The following is a 22,212-nucleotide window of genomic DNA, read 5'->3' on the forward strand; positions in this document are numbered from 1 at the left end:
GTTGTATGTCAACAGTTTTTATGTAATATGTCTCAAATAAAAAAAGGAAGATTTGCCACGTTACAAAGAAAACTTTTAAATAATGAGGACCATCACGATCAACGGGGAAAACACCATAACCATGACATTCTGTTAACAGAAGAAATAAAAAATTTAATAAAGCAACATTGCAATTCTATCCCACATTCGGAATTACATTACAGACGTGAAAGAACTTCATTACAATATTTTTAAAATTCGGAATTAAATTTAAAAAAATTATATTTATTGTTCTTAGACTATTATGCGGCAGTCACGGGAAATAAAAACCCACGAATTACTGAGAGTACATACTACAAATATTTTAATCAGAACATTAATTTCACATTTTCAAAACCACGAACAGATGTATGCAACACGTGTTTTGAATTCGAACAAAGTAGCTTGCAAATAAGTGATGATATTAAAAATCACAAAACCAGAGTAACTGACCACAAACAATTAAAAGAAAATATTTTAAAACAAAAAAAAGTATTATGCCTTGAATTTGATTTTGGACAGAATTTATCGCTTCCAAAGATACCAGTAAATGACCAATTTTATAAGAGAGAGATTAATTTGGTTGAATGTCTTTAATGTACATGTTTTTGGTAATCACAAGCGCAGCTACATGTATTTTTTCACAGAAGGAAATTTTAAAAAGGGATGTAATACAGTATGTAATTTGATTTGGGATGCAATTAAAAAAGAATTCACAATAGATTATTATGATAAAATTTTTTTATTTTCTGATAATTGTCCAGGTCAAAACAAAAGTTATTTACTTTTGTCCTTTTTATCATTACTTTCTGCAAAATTACAAGTCGAAATTGAACATGTTTACCCTGTTCGTGGTAACTCGTATTGTTCTTGTGATAGAAATTTTGGTATGTATGGAGCAAAGAAGAAAAAAACCGAAATTATTGAGACTGAAGAAGAATATGTCGAACTAATAAAGACTGCACGCAATCCTCCGTTCATAACATTACGCGAATCGGAATATACTGTCAAAAATTTTGAACCATTCTTTGATAAAGAGTCAAAAAACGTATAAGAGGTTAAGATTAGCACAGCCGTTCGAATTATTTATTTCCCAAACAGTGAAATAAGCGTATTCGATGATTATAAAAAAGAACCCAGGAATTATAAAATTAAGCATTCACTAAAATTTGATTATTTAATGAATAATTCAAAACTCGCGCCAGCTATAGGAATAAATAAAAACAAAAAAGAAGATGTTTTATCATTAACTCGCTATTTGAGCGATAAAGCTTCTTCAAGAAACTTTTTTCAAAACTGCCTACGAAAAAAAATTTTCAAAAAGAGTAAAACTGTTTATTTACTTTATATTTGTATAAAATGTTACAAAGAAATGTTGAATTTTTTGTTTTTAACGAAGTGTTGATAATTATGTATATTTCAAAAAACTGTTGTTAAAAAATTATTTCATTTTAACAATGTTATTTATCCTTGTTGAAAAAATCGTTTATTATAATAACGTTGACTTTTTTAAAATAACTTTTTTCAATTATTCTACTTCTATTATCTCCTTAAATAAGTTTACAAAATGTTGTAAGGAAAGGATTTCTTTTAAGAGCTGATGTCAAAACTGCTGTAATAGAAAATTTAACACATTTTATCGACAATTTTATTTTGCGACCAATATTGAAAAATGTGAAAATCATGTAATGAACTGCTCAGCGATTCTATTCACTTGCCTACTCGTTGGCGCGCCACACGCGCAATCTTAAAAATTCAATATTTTTTAAACTATTGAATTAATCTACTTGAAACTTTACAGAAAACTTCATTATATCCTAATACACAAATGTCTCACTGGACAGGTATTTGTTTATAATTAAAAATTGGTCAACAATTGAAAAAATTTCAACATTTTTGTTAGACTATCGTCATCTATGGACCCAAACGCGGAAGTATGCAAAATCTCATTGGAATTGATTAATATTTGTCGAAGATACGATGATTTATGTTTAAAATTTGAATGAAATTTGGAAATAAAAATTTATTAGTTTTTTACATTTATTAATTAAACTATTCATTTGACGAGAAAAATCCAGAGGAAAAAAAGATGCGCCTTTTCATTTCCTACAAGATAGCATTTTTCAAAAATTTCGAATTTTATTTTTTCATCATTTTTGTATGTTTGACTGCACAGAAAATTAAAAGGCATTAAAATAAGCTGCAACGCTTATTATTTTAATCCAATTTTGCTTATTTTAATCCATGTTGGTATTAAAATAAGCAAAATTGGATTAAAATAATAAGCGTTGCAGCTTATTTTAATACCTTATAATTTTCTGTGTTGTTGTTTTCAGTTTTTTTTAAACGATTTTTTCTTGAAACAAAATTTTTTGAATTTGTGTATACTCTAGCTCAAACAATCCATTACCCTACGCTTACATGAGAGTCTAAGGAAAAATTAGTCTCATAAATTGCATCTTCAAAGAAATTTAGCCGACCATTAACAAGTGGGTTTTTTAATATTTTGGCTGCCACAATTTTATTAATCACCATTTTGTTTAAAGTATATCACAACTGTGATTGCTAAATCACAAGTCATGTCAACCGACGATCCCATAGTCGGACCAACTAGGGCAACCAAGGTTGGCCCAACTGTGGCAGCCGACCGTCAAGCCAGATAATCGGCCCAACTGTGACTGCCCAAGTTATGCCGACCATTGTCCCTCATAGTTGGCCCAACTATGGCAGCCACAGTTGGCCTGACTATGGGGGTCTAGGTGCCCTAGTCATGCCGGCCATTGTTGTCCATAGTCGGCCCAACTAGGGCGACCAAGGTTGGTCCAACTGTGGCTGCCGACCGTCGTGCCAGGTGGTCGGCCCAACTGTGGTTGACAAGGTTGGCGCAACTGTGGCTGCCCAAGTCATGCCGACCATTATCCCCCACAGTCGGCCCAACTATGGGAACCATGGTTGGTCCAACTAGGGCTGCCGACGTTGGCAGCCATAGTCGGGCCACCTTTGGGTGACAATATTTACCATGGTTGGCCCAACTAGGACGACCAACTCTCGTGCAGCCCTAGTTGGGATGACCATGGGCCAACCAACCATCTCTGGCGGCCGACCGAAATTCGCACCTGGGATGTAGCTCAAAGATTCCAAAGATACACAATTTTTGGAAGTAAGGGAAATCAATCAGCTTGACGAATTAAACAAGGAGGGGGTTCTTTTTGTTTATTTCATGAACATTTTGCTTCCTCATTGTGTGAAGCAAAAAATTTCTCTAATCAATTGATTGATTTAAAACATTTCGAGTTAAAAACTGATTTAAATTAATTAAACTTTTTGAAAAATTAAGAAAATTTTAATTCATTTTGGGTGTAACATATACTTTATACATATGAATCGATTTATTTCAATGCAAAGCAATTCAATTATTTTATGTATTAACTTGAATTTAAAAAAACTCTAAATTTTTTAGCTAAAATGTAAATTTTTGATTTTTTAACTTTCATTAATTCTTTAAATTTCAATCAAATCTATACTTTATTTAAACAAATCGATTCGTTTTAAGGCAGAGAATAAAATTATTTCATATATAAACTTGAATTTTAATAAACACGACATTTTTTAACTAAAATGTAAATTTTTGATTTTTTAACTTTCATTAACTCTTTAAATTTTAATCAAATCTATACTTTATATATACCAATCGATTTGTCTTGGTGTAAAGAAGACGATTATATTAGGGGCCATTCATTAATTACGTAAGGGTCCTTAGGGGGAGGGGGGGTTTATAAAATCTCTACATGGTCTTACGTGGGGGGTAGAAGCTAATCTTACGTAAGATTTTGCCTAGTATTTTCCATTTGTATTGATGTAATTAATTTTTTAATTACATTAATATTGTTAAAAACTTACGTAAGAAGGGGGAGGGGGGGTCCGAAAAATCTTATGTATCCTTACATGGGGGTAGGGGGGGTCAAAATTAGCCAAAATCGTCCTTACGTAATCGAAAAAAAATTTCGAAACGAATAAACCAACGCGAGCAAATAAACCTAAAATTCAAGATACTCAAGAATCGTTTAAAAAAAATAGTGTGTTAAAAGCTGAAAGCAACAAAAAAAGAATAACCTAACAAGAGAGAAAAAGACTGAAATTGAAGTAACTAAAGAGTCGCCAAAAAAAATCGTGGGTCAAAAGCCGAGAGCAACAAAATCGAAAAAAATAACGAAATGGAAAAACCAACGAGAGTGAAAAAAGGTGATATTGAAGAAACTGGAAAATCGTCACAGGAAATCTGAGGTCAAAAGTCGAAAGCAACAAAATCAAAAAAAGTATCGAAACGAAGAAACCAACGAGAGCGAAAGATGATAATAATAATAATTAATTTTCGTCTCTGGAATCGAATAATATAAAATCGATATCATAATTCGGAAAATCTTGACCGCGTAAAAAAGAAAAAAAATAAGTAAAAATATTTAAAAAATATTAGTTTTTTTCTTTTAAATAAAAAATTTATTTGTAACAAATAAAAATCATTTAAATATATATAGTTAAATATATTTTTTTAACTTTTAGTTAAAATAAATAACATTTTTTCTCTGGGTGTACAATGTGGCTAACTATTTAAAAAGATTATCAAATTGCTTGACACTCGTTACTAAGGGATCGTCCATAAATTACGTCACACCTTAAGGAGGAGGGGGTCAAGCAATTTGTGACAACCAGCAGAAAAAATGGCGCTAATGTATGCAAAAAGTGTGACATGGGGGGGGTCTAAAATAGTCAAAAATAGTGTGAAGTAATTTATGGACGGCTCCTTACGGGTGTTTGGGGTCGCTGATTATGAATCTGGTATTAGATTTTCAAAATTGAAAATTTCAGACTGGGCATCAAAATGGGAATCAATTGAAGTAGAAGCAGACATAAGAAACTCGAGTAGTGAAGAGAAGCTTGTGAAAAGTTCACTTGCACAATAACAGAACGTTGCGCTGGTGTATTTATGTGTTTTACAATCTTCGTTCTTCCCTGAAAAATTAGATCTCAAAAAGAGAAAGAAGTTAAGAGGGAGAAGGAAAGACCAAGATACAGTTGCTCAGGGAAAAAGCCTCTGTGATGAAAACCCCGAAGTGTATTTATAATTCTGACGTCCTGATAAAGAAAGTCGGTACTTGCATTCAGAGTGATTTCGAAATATTTAAAGAAACACGTTCCTAAGTGCTAATATATAAAACTAATTCAATTAATAACAATCGATATTAACTAATTTCGGTACGCTCTATTTAATGGTACTAAAAGATTTTAAAAATTTTGTTATTTAATAAACAAAAATGTCGGATACTGCTAAAATTTAACGCTGAAATTCTTAAAATCCTTGCTCAGAGTCGATACTTGCATTACTGCTGGAAAAAGCATTTGTGACGTCACATCACAGAGTCGGTACTTGCTCGTCGAAATCAGGATTTTGAGTCTAGCAATGGTTTTCCTGCAAGTAATGGGAAATACCGACTCCTCTTCAAGGAAAGAGGAGTAACTACGTCACCACTTTCCTGTCGTATAGTTGCCAATACGCGAGTCAATACATATCATGTTTGTCTGCAAGTACCGACTTTTCAACAAGATCTCAAAAAAGTTTAGTAATTAAGAACTAATTATCTTAAAAGTTAATTAATATTATAAAATAATATTATTACAGCTAGATTCCTCATTTTATAACAATTTATCAGGATGCTATTTTGTGTATATTTTAACTCATATAAAATTTTTTCTAAATTTGTTTATTTTATATATCGTAGTTTTCTATCTAAGCTTTAGTTTAGATCCCTAGAGAAGTGGATCTAAACTAAAGCTTGGAATAGAAAACTACGATTAATTTGCTTTTATAAAGAAATTTTTCGAAAAAAAGCTTAGGCGGTCCACTCAAGGTGATATTACCCTACAATTATGTCTGGTCTGCCGTGTAAAGTAAAAAGAACTCAAGTGGCATTTCGTTCGAATGGAGAAAATCAAGAAAAACCGTTTGCTTCTAGGACTTCAATATAGAACAAAAATTTAATTTATGTAAAATCACTTTTTAGGTAAAATCAAATTGATGATATTTCGCAAGAAAGAAAGTAACTTTTAAACAATCCGCAAATAAAGTTGCGGAGTTTGAAAATGGCAAATACAAGGTAAGAAAGGACACAAAGTAAGAAGATACGACATGAACCCAAATTCCGTGAAGTGCGAGAACGTTTCTTATACTTTGCAAATCCTATCCATCTAAAAGATTTTTGCAATTCCAAAACAACGCAAGTGTGGAAGTTCGTTTTACTTTGTGAACTCAGCTCTTCCTCGGACTCTTTTACAAAGTAAAAGAAACACACGTGATTTTGTGTTCTTTTCATTTTGCATTTTGTCACTTTTAAGATTTTTCTCATTTTTAAACAATCTAGTTTTGTAATAAATAATTAAAATTGGCAATTTTTTATACAGTTAGATGCACCTCCTTTTTTACGCATCCAAGGATACCAAAAACTCTATTTCAACTAAAATGTCACTTATGTTCTTTTCACTTTGCACGGCAGTGGTAATGTCGGAAGAAAAAGGCTAATTAAATTTTTAATCGCTTGGAAAAAGTGTGGTGCAAGGTTTCAATATTCGGATAGGCTATATATGGGCATATCTCTAGAACTTTTAAACTTTATGTTATCGCTCATTATGATACCTTAAGAATTTTTTAAATAATTTTTCAATACCATAATTTGACCAATTATAGGGCTTTTTAAATGTATCATGCGTTATATAATTTTTTTCATTATGTAGGAAATGACGAACGTAAGTTAAAGTGGTGAAATCGACAGTTTCTAGTGTGTGATATTGACTGGTTTTTTTAGTTTATAGACTGTAACTTTTTTAACGAAACATTGTGTGTCTTGTGGCTTGCAATAGGAGTCGGTGGGAGTGTAAAGAACTAAAAAATCCATGAAACAATGATGTGCCTCAAATTGAATAAAAACTATGTAGCTTCAAACTTGCGAGACAACTTTTTCAAAATTTCTACAAGTTAGCAGTTAAACTGATATAACTTTTTTAACGAAGGTTTTTGAGTAACGGCACAACGGGATTATATTATCTACCTAATAAGAAGTAATTTGAACCCATACAGGAATGTGTGCCTCCTTTACACAAAGAATGCAATGACTTCAAACATTAAATTTTAAAACGTAACTCAAATCAAAATACCACATATTTGAAAAGCACATGTTGAATTTTGCTTCTAAATGCTCCCAACTCATTGTAATCTCTTCTCATGCATTATAAAAGTATACAGAAAAATAGTTAACCTTTGCACACTTCATTAAAACTGTATAATTAATAATGAATATAAACCTAAACTGTCCGACGCATAGTTTGTGAAGAAAAGTAAGTATTAACTAATAGATGTGTTTAAATCTGGCTGATATTTCTCACTCGAAGGTTTTTGGGGTCGCTGCGACTACTAATCTGAATTTTAAATTTTCCAAAATTCAAAATGGCGAATCCAATATGGCGGACGACTTTTTAAAAAAGTGATCCCATTGGGCTCAAATTTGTTACTCGGGGGTTTATGGGGTCGCTGATTACGAATCTGAACTTAATTTTTCAAAATTCAAAATGGTGGATCCAAAATTGCAAACAAAATTTTTTAAAAAATTAAATTTTTAAAAATTCAAAAATTGTTATAAACTACATTTACTTATGACTTAATAAGCAATAGGCCATAAAATTTTCGAAACTGTAGCATTAAATCATTTTAAAGGTGGTAGCGACCCAAAAAACCCCCGAGTAACAAATTTCAGACAAATTCGATCAATTTTTTTAAAAGTCGTCCGCCATATTGGATCCGCCATTTTGAATTTTGAAAAACTAACGTCGCATTTGTAATCAGCGACCAAAAAAATCCGCGAGTATCAAATTTCAGTCAGTTTTAAACACATCTAGAGATTTTGGGCAGGTTTTTTGCAATAAGGCCCACTGTGATGCGTAACAATGTGTAAAAATGAGTTACGCAAATTTTTTTATAGTATTTGATCAATACTGAAGACAATAAAATTTGTTTCACGAATGTGCCCTGAAAAAAAAATTAATTTTTCTAATATCTCAAAGTTTAAAAGTTCTAGAGATATGCCCATATACGGATTTCATGTATGGCCCACGAATGGAACAGGGCTTCCATGCATGCACCATGGATGGATCCAGGCATGAGTTTCTAATTGGGATGTGACTGTTTTGTCTATTCGGATATCTGATGGGGACTATAGGAATTACGTTCTATAACGCTACCGTATGATGTAAGAACTTAGGTATCCGACATTGTCGCTTAGGCTGATTTTAGTGCGTTCTTACTACTGAAATATCGACCAAAACGAAAGTGTCGGTCACCTAAGTTTTTACATCACAATAAATGATTTTAATACTTCTACATCAAAGAGTTTCAACATATTCATTTTAATTTAAAAATATATATCGTCTATTATATTACATACAATAAAGCGGTTTTGTAAAGGGAATTCCTCATGAAAATTTTTTTTTATTTTCTTTTTTGCTATTCTTAATGTTTTTAGAATGTAGGTTTCAAATTTTATGATGAATTTTAACTTTTATCAAAAATTCTAATATGTACATGTCATCAAAAAACAGTTTATTGTTTTCTCGCAGCCAAGCCGGCGTTTTTAATATTCCTTTGTTTTAATATATTAAGTGTTTTTTCTGCTTAATATATTAAACTAAACTAAACACTAATCAATTTTCTTTTTAAATTCGTATCATTCGTTTAAATTTTGATTTTCTAAGGTAATTGTAGGTGTAAATACTACAATTTTGTACTTCAACTTTAACAGTTTTTTTGTTTAGATCTCTGAGGACGGCGCTAAGCTTACAACCGCGGTGCGCGTCAAAAAGGGTCGTCTATGACACCCTCTACATTTTAACACAATACAAAAAAAAATTTCTAATTGTTTTTAATACGTAGGATTATAATCTTCACTATTTAATTTTTTTTAAATTTTATAATAAGGTAAACAAGAAAAAAAATGTTGAATTTTGTTGTTTTTCAAATTTATCATGAGAAATACCCTTTAATAGTGAAAATATAAATTAAATTGTATATTAATGTTTACATTTTATGAAAAATTTTACTCACCTTTTTCAGTTCCTTTTAAAGCAAACCTCTGATTTACTTTTGCATTATTTTTAGCAACTCTGTAAAAAAGATTTATTTCCATAAGTTTTTTTTTCATTTTGTTAAAATATTTATTAATATGTGAACGTCTGTATGAAAAAAGGGACCACTTTGTCGATTACAATAAGGATTATTTTTGTGTGAACATCAATGCGAATATCGCTCTTACGAAAGAAACTAAAGTGGTCCTTTTTCATGCGGACGTCCACATAATTATATGTATTTGTATCATGCAATATATATTATGTCTTAAATAATTGCATTTTCATGAAACTTGTAACTAAAAATATTAAAAGTAACTTTTTTTATAAATGTCTAAGACGATTTTTTGCTTTTATATTAATACAGACATTTCTTTGAATTCTGTTTATATACATTCAAATTAATTTATTAAAAAAATGTTTTAATTTTATTAAACCATTAAGGACTAAATGTACATAATTTGTCCATGAAGTTTGACTCTTGTTTTTAATGATAAAAAGATAAAGAAAAAAATTTTGCAATACCCATTTCTTATAGTTTAAGAAATGCAAAATGGCGACTAAAATAGATTCTTTTTACAAATTCATCGTAGGGTATACGAAATCCTAAAAACAAAAAAAACTGATCAATTTGGCTTAAAAATTGTTACTCGTAGGTTTTTGGGGTCGCTGATTACGATTCTGAGGTCAGATTTTTAAAATTCAAAATGGCGGATCCAATATGGCGGACGATTTTTGCAAAAATGATCAATTTGCCTTAAAACTTATTACTCAAAGGTTTTTGGGGTCGCTGATTGCAAATCTGATGTTACACTTACATAATTATAAATGTCTAACCCCCAAGGGACAAGTTTCAAGTGAATATAATCAATTTTTGCAAAAGTCGTCCGCTATAGTGCGATTCCAGGTGAGATTTTGACTTTTTCGGAGTAGGTTAACCGATTGCAATGAAACTTTGGAATTTTGTTATATATAGTAAGACTGATCTTTAACGTAAATTTCAGCTTAAAATATTTGTTAGTTTACGAGATTTGCAATAATAACAAAAAATTTTAAACTGCTATATCTTCCGTTCTAATAATCGGATTGAGGTCTACTTTTTTTTAAAATGTCAAGGAAAATGAGAGGAATAAATCTCTTTCAGAACAATTTTTTATAATTTTACAACTAAAAAAATTATTAAATAATAATTGAATAAATTTCATGCGACTATCTAAAATTCAATCACTTAAACGCTAAAATGATCTTACCTGTGTTTTCTTTAATGTTCCAAAGGAATCCAATTGTAAATGCAAGTTTAACTTATTTAATTTTAATAATTTACGAGTATAAACAATTGCGATTTCTGCTAGTTGACGTGCAGACGACATTGCGCACGCAGCATTCTCACGTAGCCAATTTAGTCCACGAATCACGTCAGTTGGCTACGTGAGAATGCTGCGTGCGCAATGTCGTCTGCACGTCAACTAGCAGAAATCGCAATTGTTTATACTCGTAAATTATTAAAATTAAATAAGTTAAACTTGCATTTACAATTAGAGGATTCAAATTTATACATTTTTACGTATTTTTACGTGTAGATTACAAGAAAAATATAGTGAGCATGATTGGAGTTGATAATCATAGCATTTTCTAGTAAAAACTGATAATTTTCGATAAAAATTATGAATTTTCTTCAAAAAACGAAGAAAATTTTATCTAATGGGCTTCAAACTTATGCATTTTACGTATAGTTTACAAGAAAAATATAGTGAGCATGATTGGAGTTGATAATCATAGCGTTTTCAAGGAAAAACTGATAATTTTCGTTATATGTGACTATGTGTCTATCTATGTGTTTTTATACTCACATTACAGGAAAAATTAAGCAAAATTTGAATTTTTCCACCTGCCTTCACAGTTTAAGCACCTTAAATTTTAGGTTTAAGGGTACGGAATCCTCGTCTTTAATGCGAGTGTAACTCGCACTTGTCCGATTTTTTTTGTTCTATCTATTTTAGTCGCCATTTTTAAATACAATAAAATAAATATTACTTATAAACATACGTTAATTTTCAATGCGGAATTCGAAATAGCGATTTTTAAACTATAAGAATTGTGTATTGCAAAATTTTTTTCTTTATCTTTTATCATTAAAAACAAAAGTCAAACTTCAAGGACAAGTTGTGTACATTTAGTCCTTAATGGGTTAATTCGTAACTTTAGCGAAATGCTTTCAGGGTGTCCAGCAATTTTTGAAAAAATAAAATTCAAAGGCTTTTCAAAGTTTTTCAATATACAAAATAATTTTTTTTTAAGGTCTACTTTCGGCGTAGAAACTAAAAAATATTTTTCAAACAATAAAGTAAATGTTTAACAGTTTATGAATTGAAAAATTAAATCAATAAATTTTAAGAATTCAAATTTAAAGGATAAATTTAAAACACGAACAGTTTAAGAAAAACATTGAGAAAAAAAACACAATTTGAGAAAGGAATAATACAAAAGAAACTTTGAAAGAAAAATCGAGAATTTTAAAAATTCACAAAATGAAATAAGTATTTGTCAGAAAAATTGAGTATTGTGTGGAAAAATCAATCGTGTAGATTTTGAAAAAATTCAATTTTTTCAAAAAATAAAATTTCTGAAAAATAAAAAAAAATGGTAAAATTGTTAAAAATATCTATTTTTCATAGTGAAATATGATTTCAAAGTTCTAAGAAATTTTTTTTTTAAATTGTTACCGCTGAATAAGACCAATTATTTTTTAATTTATCACACAATTATATAATGAATAAAATTAACAAATAAAATACTCACTCGTTAACAACTCCTTTGAAGGCTGATTGCAAGAGTCTTGCCGATTGAATCGGAACAGCTCTATTTAACCGTTCTGCTCGCCTCCTACTAAGTTCTGTACGTAAATCACCCTCTTCATCAATAGAAGTAACATCTTCTAATTCTGTTTCGATTTCACTTGTTCCTCCCACTGTAGTTTCCATTTTTCGTTTTTTAAATTTCTTCTCCTTTGCAATACGATCTGACATTGCCAGATCTTTTAATTTACCAACTTGATAAATTTCCTTATCCTTCTTCTTTTTCTTTTCTTGATTTAATGGATGTACTTCCAAAGAAATTTCCTCTGCTTCTGGAATTTTCTCTATGGCCTCTTCATTTATTTCTTCTTCTACACTTTCAGAATCATATATTTCATCAGGTAACAAATCTACTTCTTCATCTTTGGATTCTACTGTAATTACTTTTCTTCTTCGCCTCTCAACAGATTCTTCCATAACCTCAGTAGGTTGTTCTGTTCGTTTAACAACAATTTTTTTAACTTCCACTTCTTTGACTTCTGGCGGTTTTATAATTGTTTTCTTTGTTTCTTCCTTTTTGTTACTTAATTTGATTGTTTTATTGGCATTGATTGGGTCAATTGGCGTAACAGATTCAAATTTACGTTTTCTTGCTTCTAGAACAGGATCTAGAATTGGTTCTTCCTTTACTGTTTCAATGACTTGAGATTTTTGAGGAAGATTTTCTTTTTTTGATTTTGATTTTTCCATTTCAGATGACGATTTCTTTTCGTCAATAAGTTGATTTTTCTTTTGAGGTGAATTACTACGTTTCTCCGGTGTAACAGATTTTGTTATTCGAGGTTTTCTTGTACACTCTTTTGGTGACCATCGCGGTGATTTAAGTCTTTTAGGTGACATACGAGGCGATCTTCTGGGCGATGACCAAGGTGATCTTCGTGGAGAACCTCTTGGTGAACGATATCTTGGTGGAGAAAGTCTTCTTGGTGACATTCTCGGTGATCGAAGTCGTGAAGATGCTCTCCTTGGTGATCGAGGAGGACTTCTTGAACGTGAAATTCTTCTTCGTGGCGATCTTGGACTTCGAGAACGTGATGCTCTTATTTTGGGTCTCGGCGAATATCTATGAGGTGAATACCTTGGTGATCGTAATCTTCTGGGAGAACGTCTTGGCGTTCTTGATCGAGACCTTGGAGATCTAGACCACATTCTTGGTGAACGAGAAAGCGATCGTGTTGGTCTTGGCGATCTATTTCTGGGAGACAGTGCTCTAGACATTAAAGGCGATCTTCTATCAGGTGATCTTTGAGGTGACAGTCGAGGTGATTTTTGACGTGGTGAAATTTTTGGAGATCGAGGTGAATATCTTGTGGGAGATTTTCGCGGTGATCGATACCTCGAAATTTCTCTCAATGGCTTCTTTAATAATCTTAATGGTGATCTTCTTGGTGATCTTCGTGGCGAAACTTTTCTCCATGGCCGAGATTTAGGTGAGGGAGATCGCTTTCTAATATTTGTTCGAGGAGAAAGTGGTCTTGGTTCAGCTTTAGCAACTATTGTAACTGGTTTAGGAGGAACAGAAATTTCTACTTTATCCTTTAAACTATCTTCCTTAACATTTGTTACTTCACCTTTTAATTTACTCGGATCGCGTACTTTTTTCAGTGCAATTTTTTCTTTCTTTATCACTTTCTTTTCTGTTATGTCTATTTTGTCGTCTTTTATTTCTCTTTCCATTTCATCCATAAGGCGCTCTAAACTGTCTTCTTCTTCTAAATCGGCCATAAGAAGAACATCATCATCATCGTCGTTGAGAAGACGATCTTCATCAGCTTCTTCAGCAGCTTTTTCTGATGAATTTTCTTTAATGCCACTTTCACTTTCCCTGTCAGCTGCACTTTCATCAGCTTCCGCGGATTCTGTTTCTTCTGTTTTCACTTCTACCTTAACATCAACATCCTTCACTTCGTCATCCTCTGAACCACTCGCATTATCGTCATATCGTTGAAATTTTGATCCATCTGCAAATTATTTAATCAATGATTTTACTAATATAAGTATATAATTGTTAATAAATATTAATTACAATCAGAGACAATTACAATATTAAGGGGAATTACTTGATAGATTTTTCCAAATATCTTATAAGATTAAAATAAATTTATAAAAAATATTGCATTGACATTTTATAAATATTACTTTTATGGTATCATAAGACGTAAATAAAATATAAATTTTTATAAAATAATATCTTGCCCTGAATTTTTTTCAAAAGTTCCTTATTACAATAATACATAAAAAATAGTAATTTACCTGAAGGAGTTTGATTAACTTTTTTGTCAATATTTTCCTTTGAAACAGATGTCGGATTCACTTCCCCTTGTGGAACAATTTCTATTAAGTTCGGGTTCCGGTAAATATTTTTAGGGAAGTAATTCTGAAAATAAATATTCTTTTTAAATCAGTTAAATTATATATTCACTGAAAGAAAACATTTGAGGAAACAATTTTGAATTTGAAATTCAAAAGTCGATAAATCCATTTTTCAAGAAAGTGGAGATAAACCTAGATTTAATATATTAAAGACCTTACCAATCGATCTCCCAATGTTGAATTTAAGAAAAAAAAATTATTAACAAAAAAACTTTTATTTTTTTGTTAGAAAAAATTACCAAAACCTTAAAATTCTCCAATTATGATAGACTTTAATTAAAAACAGAGTCTTACATTAATTTTTCAAATAATTAAATTGCAGAAAAATTTAGATTTAAAAAAAAAATTTCTGTAAATTTAAACTGCTGTAGTTTTTTTTATTTCTAATAACAATTAAATTTCAAAGTTTTTATTTGAAACTATTTTAAATAATTAAATTTTTAAAGAAATTATAAAATTATTTAAAATAATTGAATTTTGGAAGAGTTACAGTTGAAATTTTTAGAAATACATAATTGAATTTCAAAAGATTTTGTTAAACAGGCAATAATTAGAAGAGAGGGTCCCAAGATAGACATTTGATATAACATTTTCGTATAAGTATATATCGCCTTGTAATTTTTTTTACTGATTTAGTTTGTTTAGATGAAGCCTTTTATATAAACACGGATCGGAAAGAATTATTTTTCTTCCTGTAACATATATCACGTGGATTTTTGGTTTTAAAAAGTTTTGTAACAGTTGTTATTTCAGTCAATAAAATTATCAATATTTTTGATTTCGAAAAGGTGCATATCGTAATAACCTCATTTATTTATCGTATAATATTATTCTAAAATGATTCGGTTGACACTGTGTTTGTAAACAATTTTTATTTGCGCCAAAAAAATGGGGTCATTGGTCCTAAGATGGACATCCCACCTTAATTTTATTTATTGCTTCCTCGTGGAGGAAGCTTTGTAGTCCTTTCGTTTATAAAACTTTTCAAAGTGGCGGAAACAAATTTTTTTCTTTATAGAAACATGTTATATGAGATCCTGATCAATTGTCCGGATGTGTGTGTGGATCCCTTTTTTGTTTAGAAGATAACTTTAACAGGTTTTAATGGATTTAGATAAAATTTGGTAGGCTCATTTATCATATTAATATCTCAAATCTGACCAAAGGATTTTGAAAAATACCGAAAAAAAAAAATTTTATCGTCTTTTTTCCAAAAATTTTTTGTTAAGGGGGGAACACCAGTTGTAACTTTCGAAAAATCGATTTTTTTTTTGGTGCATTTTCTTAAAGTATACATATTTAGAAATGTGTCTGTAAATTTCAAAGTTGATCCGGTGAAAAATAAATGAGATATACAGAACACTGCAGCGGCGCGTCCCGTGGCTTCATACAAGGTGGCCAGCCATACCTGACCCTAACGACAGATGGCCTTTTCCTATGATTTAGAAACGGCAACCACTGCGGAAGAGTTATTATATGGTCCAGGAATCGATGACTCTTTGTAACTTAGAAACAAAATTTCTTCTGAACAAAAAAAAGTAAGTTGAAACTTTTAATGCGTTTTTCTCAAAATGACATTTTCCAAGTCGGTGACCACGATTACTCGAATACCATTAAACCGATTTATTTAAAATTTAGTGTGCTTCATTTACACATATAAGTCTAGTTCGTGATCGAAGGATTTTTTTTTTTAATCAAAACTTTTTTTTATATAGCTGAAAATCGACCGTATTTTTTTAACGAAAATCATACTTTTGACTTTGACAGGTCGCCATTTTGTCAAATTTTTTTTTTTTTTTAAATCCTTCGATCACGAACTAGATAATCTTATAATAAATGTAAATCAATTTCATTTTTGTATTTCAGACGAAGTATACTTGCAGAATGCTGGTCACCGCAATTCGCCTTTTTTCTTAAGACGCCACTTCAATGGCTCATATCTCCAAAAGTTTTTGTTAAAAAAATTTTTTTTTTCTTTTAAATTACAGCTTTTTACATGTACTTTTAACTAATAAATAGTATTCTTTAAAAAGATTCATTGTTCTTTTGGAAAATATTCTTGAAAAAAGCATTATTTTTTGAGTTACAACTGGTGTTCCCCCCTTAATCGAAAAAATTTTTAAATAGAAAAATTTAAGGTTATTTATAATAAAATCGTATTCCTTACGTCAAGACGAATCGATAGATATATATAAAGTATACATTTGAGGTAAATTTAAAGAATTAATGAAAGTTAAAAAATCAAAAATTCACATTTTGGTAATAAAATTTTTTTTAATGCATTTTATGAAGGTGTCCATCTCGGGGACACTTTTTTCAAATCGAAATTTACAACAATTTAAAAAAATTCTTTAAAAAATGTTTGTTTGCAAATTCAAATTTTTTCTTTATGGCCAAAAGATACCTTATTTATTGTACTTTCATACGGTATGCACCATTTTTAAATATCCTAAAACGTTGGGATTCTAGAACACAAAATCAAAACTATGTCCATCTTGGGGTCCTCTCCCCTAAGTTTTACAAAAATTGAAAATAATTTATCACATAATTTTAGACAACATTTTTTAAAAGTAATTGAATTTTCAAGGATTTACAATTCAGATTTTTGAAAATACAATTAAACTTCAAGAAATTTTTAATTGAAATTTTTGTTTATTTCTATTGATAAAGAATTTATTAGACAAGGGGCCATCCATATACCAAGTGGACATTTTAGGGGGGGGGATAAAAATGTATAAAAATGTCCACGATTCAATGTATTTTGATATACACAATGGGGGGGGAGGAGGGTCAAAAATCAGTAAAAAATTGTCCACGTGGACATTGTACTAGAACTTTTAAACTTTATGTTGTCGCTCATTATGATACCTTAAAAAATTTAAATATAACTTTTCAACACCACAGTTCAACAAATTTTTGTTCTTTTTACATGTAACAAGTGTTTATTACTTATTATGAATATGTAAAAAACAATGAGAGTAAATAAAAGTAGTAAATTTGTCTGTTTTTGGTGCGCGAACTCACTACATTTTTTCAGTTTTAACGCTGAAACTTTTTTAACATTTTTTTTATGGTCTGTGGTTTTTTGTGGATTTATTTGGAGATGTAAACAAATGAAAAATCCTTAAATTAATGATGTGCCTCACAGAAGAATAAAATTATATACCTTCAAACTTGCGAGATAACTTTTTTTATAGTTGACTATATGGAAATGGTGCGAAAAACGAAATCTGTGGATCCACGCTTCTTATATTGAATCGAAAGAGAATAAAGAGGCGGATGAAAAATCCAGAAGACTACCACAAGACACCGAGTGGAAGTTGTCACAGTGGGCATTCGAAAAAATCTTTAAAAAATTTGGCAGTTTCGAGATAGATCTCTTTGCGTCAAAAGCTAACGAAAAATGCAAAACTTATATCTCATGACATCGAGATCCTGATGCCATTGTGGTAGACGCATTTACAATAAATTGGTTTGGCGTCTATTTCTATGCGTTCCCTCCATTTTGTCTGATTTTACAAACCCTTCAAAGATTCAGTCAGACAAAACAAAAGGGATAGTTGTAGTGCCATTATGGCCATCCCAGCCATGGTACCCCCTTTTTATGTCCCTGATAGTCTCAGAACCAATTATCTTTAAGCCCAATAATAAATTATTGTTTTGCCCTTATAGGAAAACACATCCACTGCACAAGAGCCTTTATTATTATTCGGAGGATATTCGAGCTAAGAGGAGCGTCGGAATACGCAACAAATGTAATAAAAGCCACTATTTCGGAAGGAACCCTCAGACAATAAGAAAAACCATTAAAATTATGGTAGCAACACACTCAAGAAAACGAAATCTCCCCCTATGAAACTAATACATCAGAGGCACTAAAACTAAAACTTAAGTACGATGTCACATGGGACCCCCAACTGGTTTTAAACTACATAAAATCATTAGGCTAAAATAAAGACCTAAGTTTAAAAAAACTCACAAAGAAACTAGCCTCCCTGTTAGCGATAACAACAGCACACAGGGTACAGACCATAGCAGCAATAGAGATTCAAAATACGAATATAACAAAAAATTCGATTCAAATAAAAATAACAGCAAAGACAAAAACAACAGGTAGAAGTAAATATTAGCCCTTAATTAAGTTAAACTATAAAGAGGAACTATGCCCCGTAGCAGCAATCAAGTCGTACCTCGAAAAAACTGATCCAATAAGGGAGAACCCAAGAAAAGGGAAGCTCTTTATCACATATAAAAAACCGCACCGAGAAGCTACCAAAACAAACCATTAAAGGATACCCTTAAAGCAAGTGGAATCGACACAGAAGTCTTCACGACCCACAGCACGAGGCACGCAGCATCCTCCGCAGCCCTACGAAAAAGAATAAACATCGAAACCATCCGCAAAGCCGTAGGGTGGACTCCCACCTCGACAGTATTCGCGAAATTCTAGAACCGGCCAATCGTCGAAAAACATCATTTTCAACGGCTATAATTGATAATACTCAAAAATAGAGGGCTATTTACTTTCCTCTCTACATTTACTTACTTTAATATAACAAATTTACTTATAACATATTAATAACAATAAAAAACATATGTTTATTATTTTTTTATAACAAACAAGAGAGTAAATCATTTTAAGCTCTGAACATCTACTTAATTGATCTTGAGGACGAGGCAGTGAAATACAATTGAATGATTGAACAAGCTTACCTGAAGTAAAGTTCAATCCAAATTGTATGAGCTGCCTCGTCCGAAAAGATCAACCCCTCCCAAACCCAAAAATAAAAATTTATTTCTAAAAAACCCAAAGAAAAAATTATTCACACCAAACTCTAAAATATAATGACTAGGAAACGGAAGTCTAACACGGGCGACACCTATATGGAAGTGGCGCCAAAAAACCTTTGAATTTGAAATAGTGTGGCAGAACAAACGGTAACTAAGGATACTACGCAATTGATCTTTTCAGACGAGGCAGCTCATACAATTTGGATTGAACTTCACTTCAGGTTAGCTTGTTCAATCATTTAATTTTAGAAGAATGTTATAAATTTTATTAAAAATAATGGAATTTCAGAAGAGTTATAGTTGAAATTATTATATTTCATAAAGTTTTAGATGGAAAATTTTAGAAATAATTAAATTTTAAAAAGATTTAAATTGAAATTTTTGAAAATAATTGAATTTCAAGTGTTTTTGAATTGAAATTTTTAGTAATGTTATTTGCTGATTCTTTTTTAATTTAAACAATTATTAATAAATTACAAAAAAATTTTAATTTATTAATTTATTTATTTAATAATTTAATTGAAAAATAGTTGAAGATAATTGAATTTGTAAAAATAATTAATTTAGAGAATTTTAATTTAAAATTTGTTAAATAATTGAAATAAAGAAGATCTGAAGATGATCTACATTGTATACAAAAAAAAGTCGTAAAAAGTCGCATCTTATTAAAATAAGTGGGGAAAAATCGTATAATCCGAGGACTGCAAAATATGGATTTATCAATTTTTGAAAAATTACTCCTAAGTTAAATATATTATGTAATAAATTATGTAAATTATGTAAATATATTATGTTATCGATTTTTGTAAGTACAAACTAAAGTACAATTCTAAAGTTCATAATACATTTTTTAACTTAAAGGCGGATATTCTATTGAAATTTTATCTATAATCTTTTAAAAATCAAAAAATTAAAAATTTTTAAACTTTTGTTTAAAACTCGTTTTGTAATTTCCAAACTATAATAATTAGTTATTAGAATATTTAAAAATGAATCTTGTATTTTTTTAAGATACAAATGATGTAACAAATTTATCATTGTGTTCTTAAAAAATATACAAATACATAAAAATGAAAAAATCGATTTTACTTACATGTCTGACTCCATTTTGCCTCTGTTGTCTATGATGAAAATGATCCCCTCTTGATTGTTTATAATAACGTAAGGATTGTGACCCTTGAAAACCTCCAACATGACTTCGATGAGGAGAGTTGCGTTTTTTCTGTAAAGTGTCTTTCACGCGTAATGTTTGTAAAGCTGCAAGTCTCAAAGCTTCCAAGTCATCCTCATCATCTTCATTTTTACATTTATGAGATTGCGCCGATACTATCTGTAATGATTTTTTTTATTACTTTATGAATTTTAATATCAAAAATAAAAAGGGGAGTAGACGGATAAAATATTCGAAAAAGCTGAATCTCATATTCGGGTCTAATAAGGCGGTCAAAATTTCGAATTTAATTAAATAAAATAGTGTTAAGATATTTTTAACTAGAATATTTTTTTTTACTGGTTATTAAAAGAAGAACTAAAATTATAAGTTTCAAGCGTTGTTAAAGTATCACTTTAAGTTGAGAAATTAATGTTTCTTTCCTGTGATTTAAATTCTAAATACATGCAAATTAATCTTTTTATGTAAAAAAAATCTGAATTAAATAACTAGAAAAGTAAGCAAAATATCTTCATGAAATTTTAATAGCTGGTAAATTATATCAACATTTAAATATTAACAATACCTAAAATTTTATAATATTCAAAAAAAAGTCACAAGCTCTGAAAAATTTCGAAATTTTTCCAAGTACAAAATTTTTACTATTATTATTTTAAAAAAGAATATTTGCATAATAATAATATCGACATTTTTAAGTAGAGTATCAAGAATTTTATATTTTTGATAAGTTTTTGAAATTTAATAATAAACACTCTGAATAATAACGATGCGTAAAAAATACAAAATAATGTTCTGAACCTTCTATTTTTAATTAAATTACAAAATTAAAACTTACGCCATATTATGAAATTAATGAACTAAGAAAATATTCAAGTTAATTCGATTCTTTTTATTTTAACAAAATTTAATTGGTTAATGAGTATTTTACTTTAAATAACTAATGTTATCAGATATTAAGATCATTTTATTAATTCTGTAATCAGAATAATTCTATAAAAATATTATCAAAAAAATATATTTCGAATATTTCAGAATCCAACTAATTGTAAGACAAATTTTCAAAATTTTATTTAAGTAGAAGTAGAACAAATTTAAAAAAAAAAAACTTCTTAAAGTTCCATTTTTATAATTTTTTAAAGACTTAAGAAATTTATTCAAATTAAAAATTTTGTCATAGTTTTTAGTTTTGATAGTCAAAAAATAAAGAGTTTAAAGACTTAAGAAATTTATTCAAATTAAAAATTTTGTCATAGTTTTTAGTTTTGATAGTCAAAAAATTTCAGGCAATACTTAATCAAGTTTTACAGATTTTTAAATAAAATTTTTTTTATAACTTTGGAAGAGTTAAAGTTGAAATTTTTAGAAATAATTGGATTTCAAAAGATTTTGTTAATTTTCAAACAAGAATTAAATTTTACAGAACTATAAAAATTATTTATCAAATAATTTTAGATAACATTTTTTAAAAGTAATTAAATTTTCAAAGATTTAAAAATTAGATTTTTGAAATTAATTGAACTTCAAGTGATTTTTAATTAAAATTTTTTGATGATTTCTGTTACTAAAAAATTTATTAAAGACTGCAAACAAAAATATAATAATTTGAAAACTTTTTAAGTGAAAAATGGTTTCAGATAGATGAATTTTCGAAGAATATTATAAAAATCATTAAAAATAATTGAATTTCAGGAGTTATAATTCATATGATTAAATTTCAAAAAATTTTAAATGGAAAATTTTAGAACCATTTAAATTAAATTGAAATTATATTTAATTTTTTATTTATTTTTAAATAATTGAATTTCAAAAGATTGTGTTAAATTTCAAACAATAATTATA

At 29.5% G+C, this 22,212-nt stretch overlaps 1 protein-coding gene across 3 annotated transcripts in view; it reads right to left on the reverse strand.

Annotated features, from left to right (window-relative positions):
- LOC127278966 (serine/arginine repetitive matrix protein 1-like) overlaps positions 1-22,212 on the reverse strand; it is a 37,219-nt gene that overhangs the window by 12,677 nt on the left and 2,330 nt on the right. For all 3 annotated transcript variants that reach the window (XM_051300963.1, XM_051300962.1, XM_051300961.1), the window contains exons 2-5: positions 20,296-20,532; positions 14,292-14,415; positions 11,983-13,999; positions 9,164-9,222 (exon numbers count right to left, since the gene is read on the reverse strand). In XM_051300963.1, the coding sequence (XP_051156920.1) occupies positions 9,164-9,222; positions 11,983-13,999; positions 14,292-14,415; positions 20,296-20,532 (2,437 nt within the window). The remainder of the gene's footprint in view (positions 1-9,163; positions 9,223-11,982; positions 14,000-14,291; positions 14,416-20,295; positions 20,533-22,212) is intronic.

Source organism: Leptopilina boulardi, unplaced genomic scaffold (assembly GCF_019393585.1).
Source record: "Leptopilina boulardi isolate dan_hultmark-lab unplaced genomic scaffold, ZJU_Lbou_2.1 LbouV2_213, whole genome shotgun sequence".
NCBI lineage: Eukaryota > Metazoa > Arthropoda > Insecta > Hymenoptera > Figitidae > Leptopilina > Leptopilina boulardi.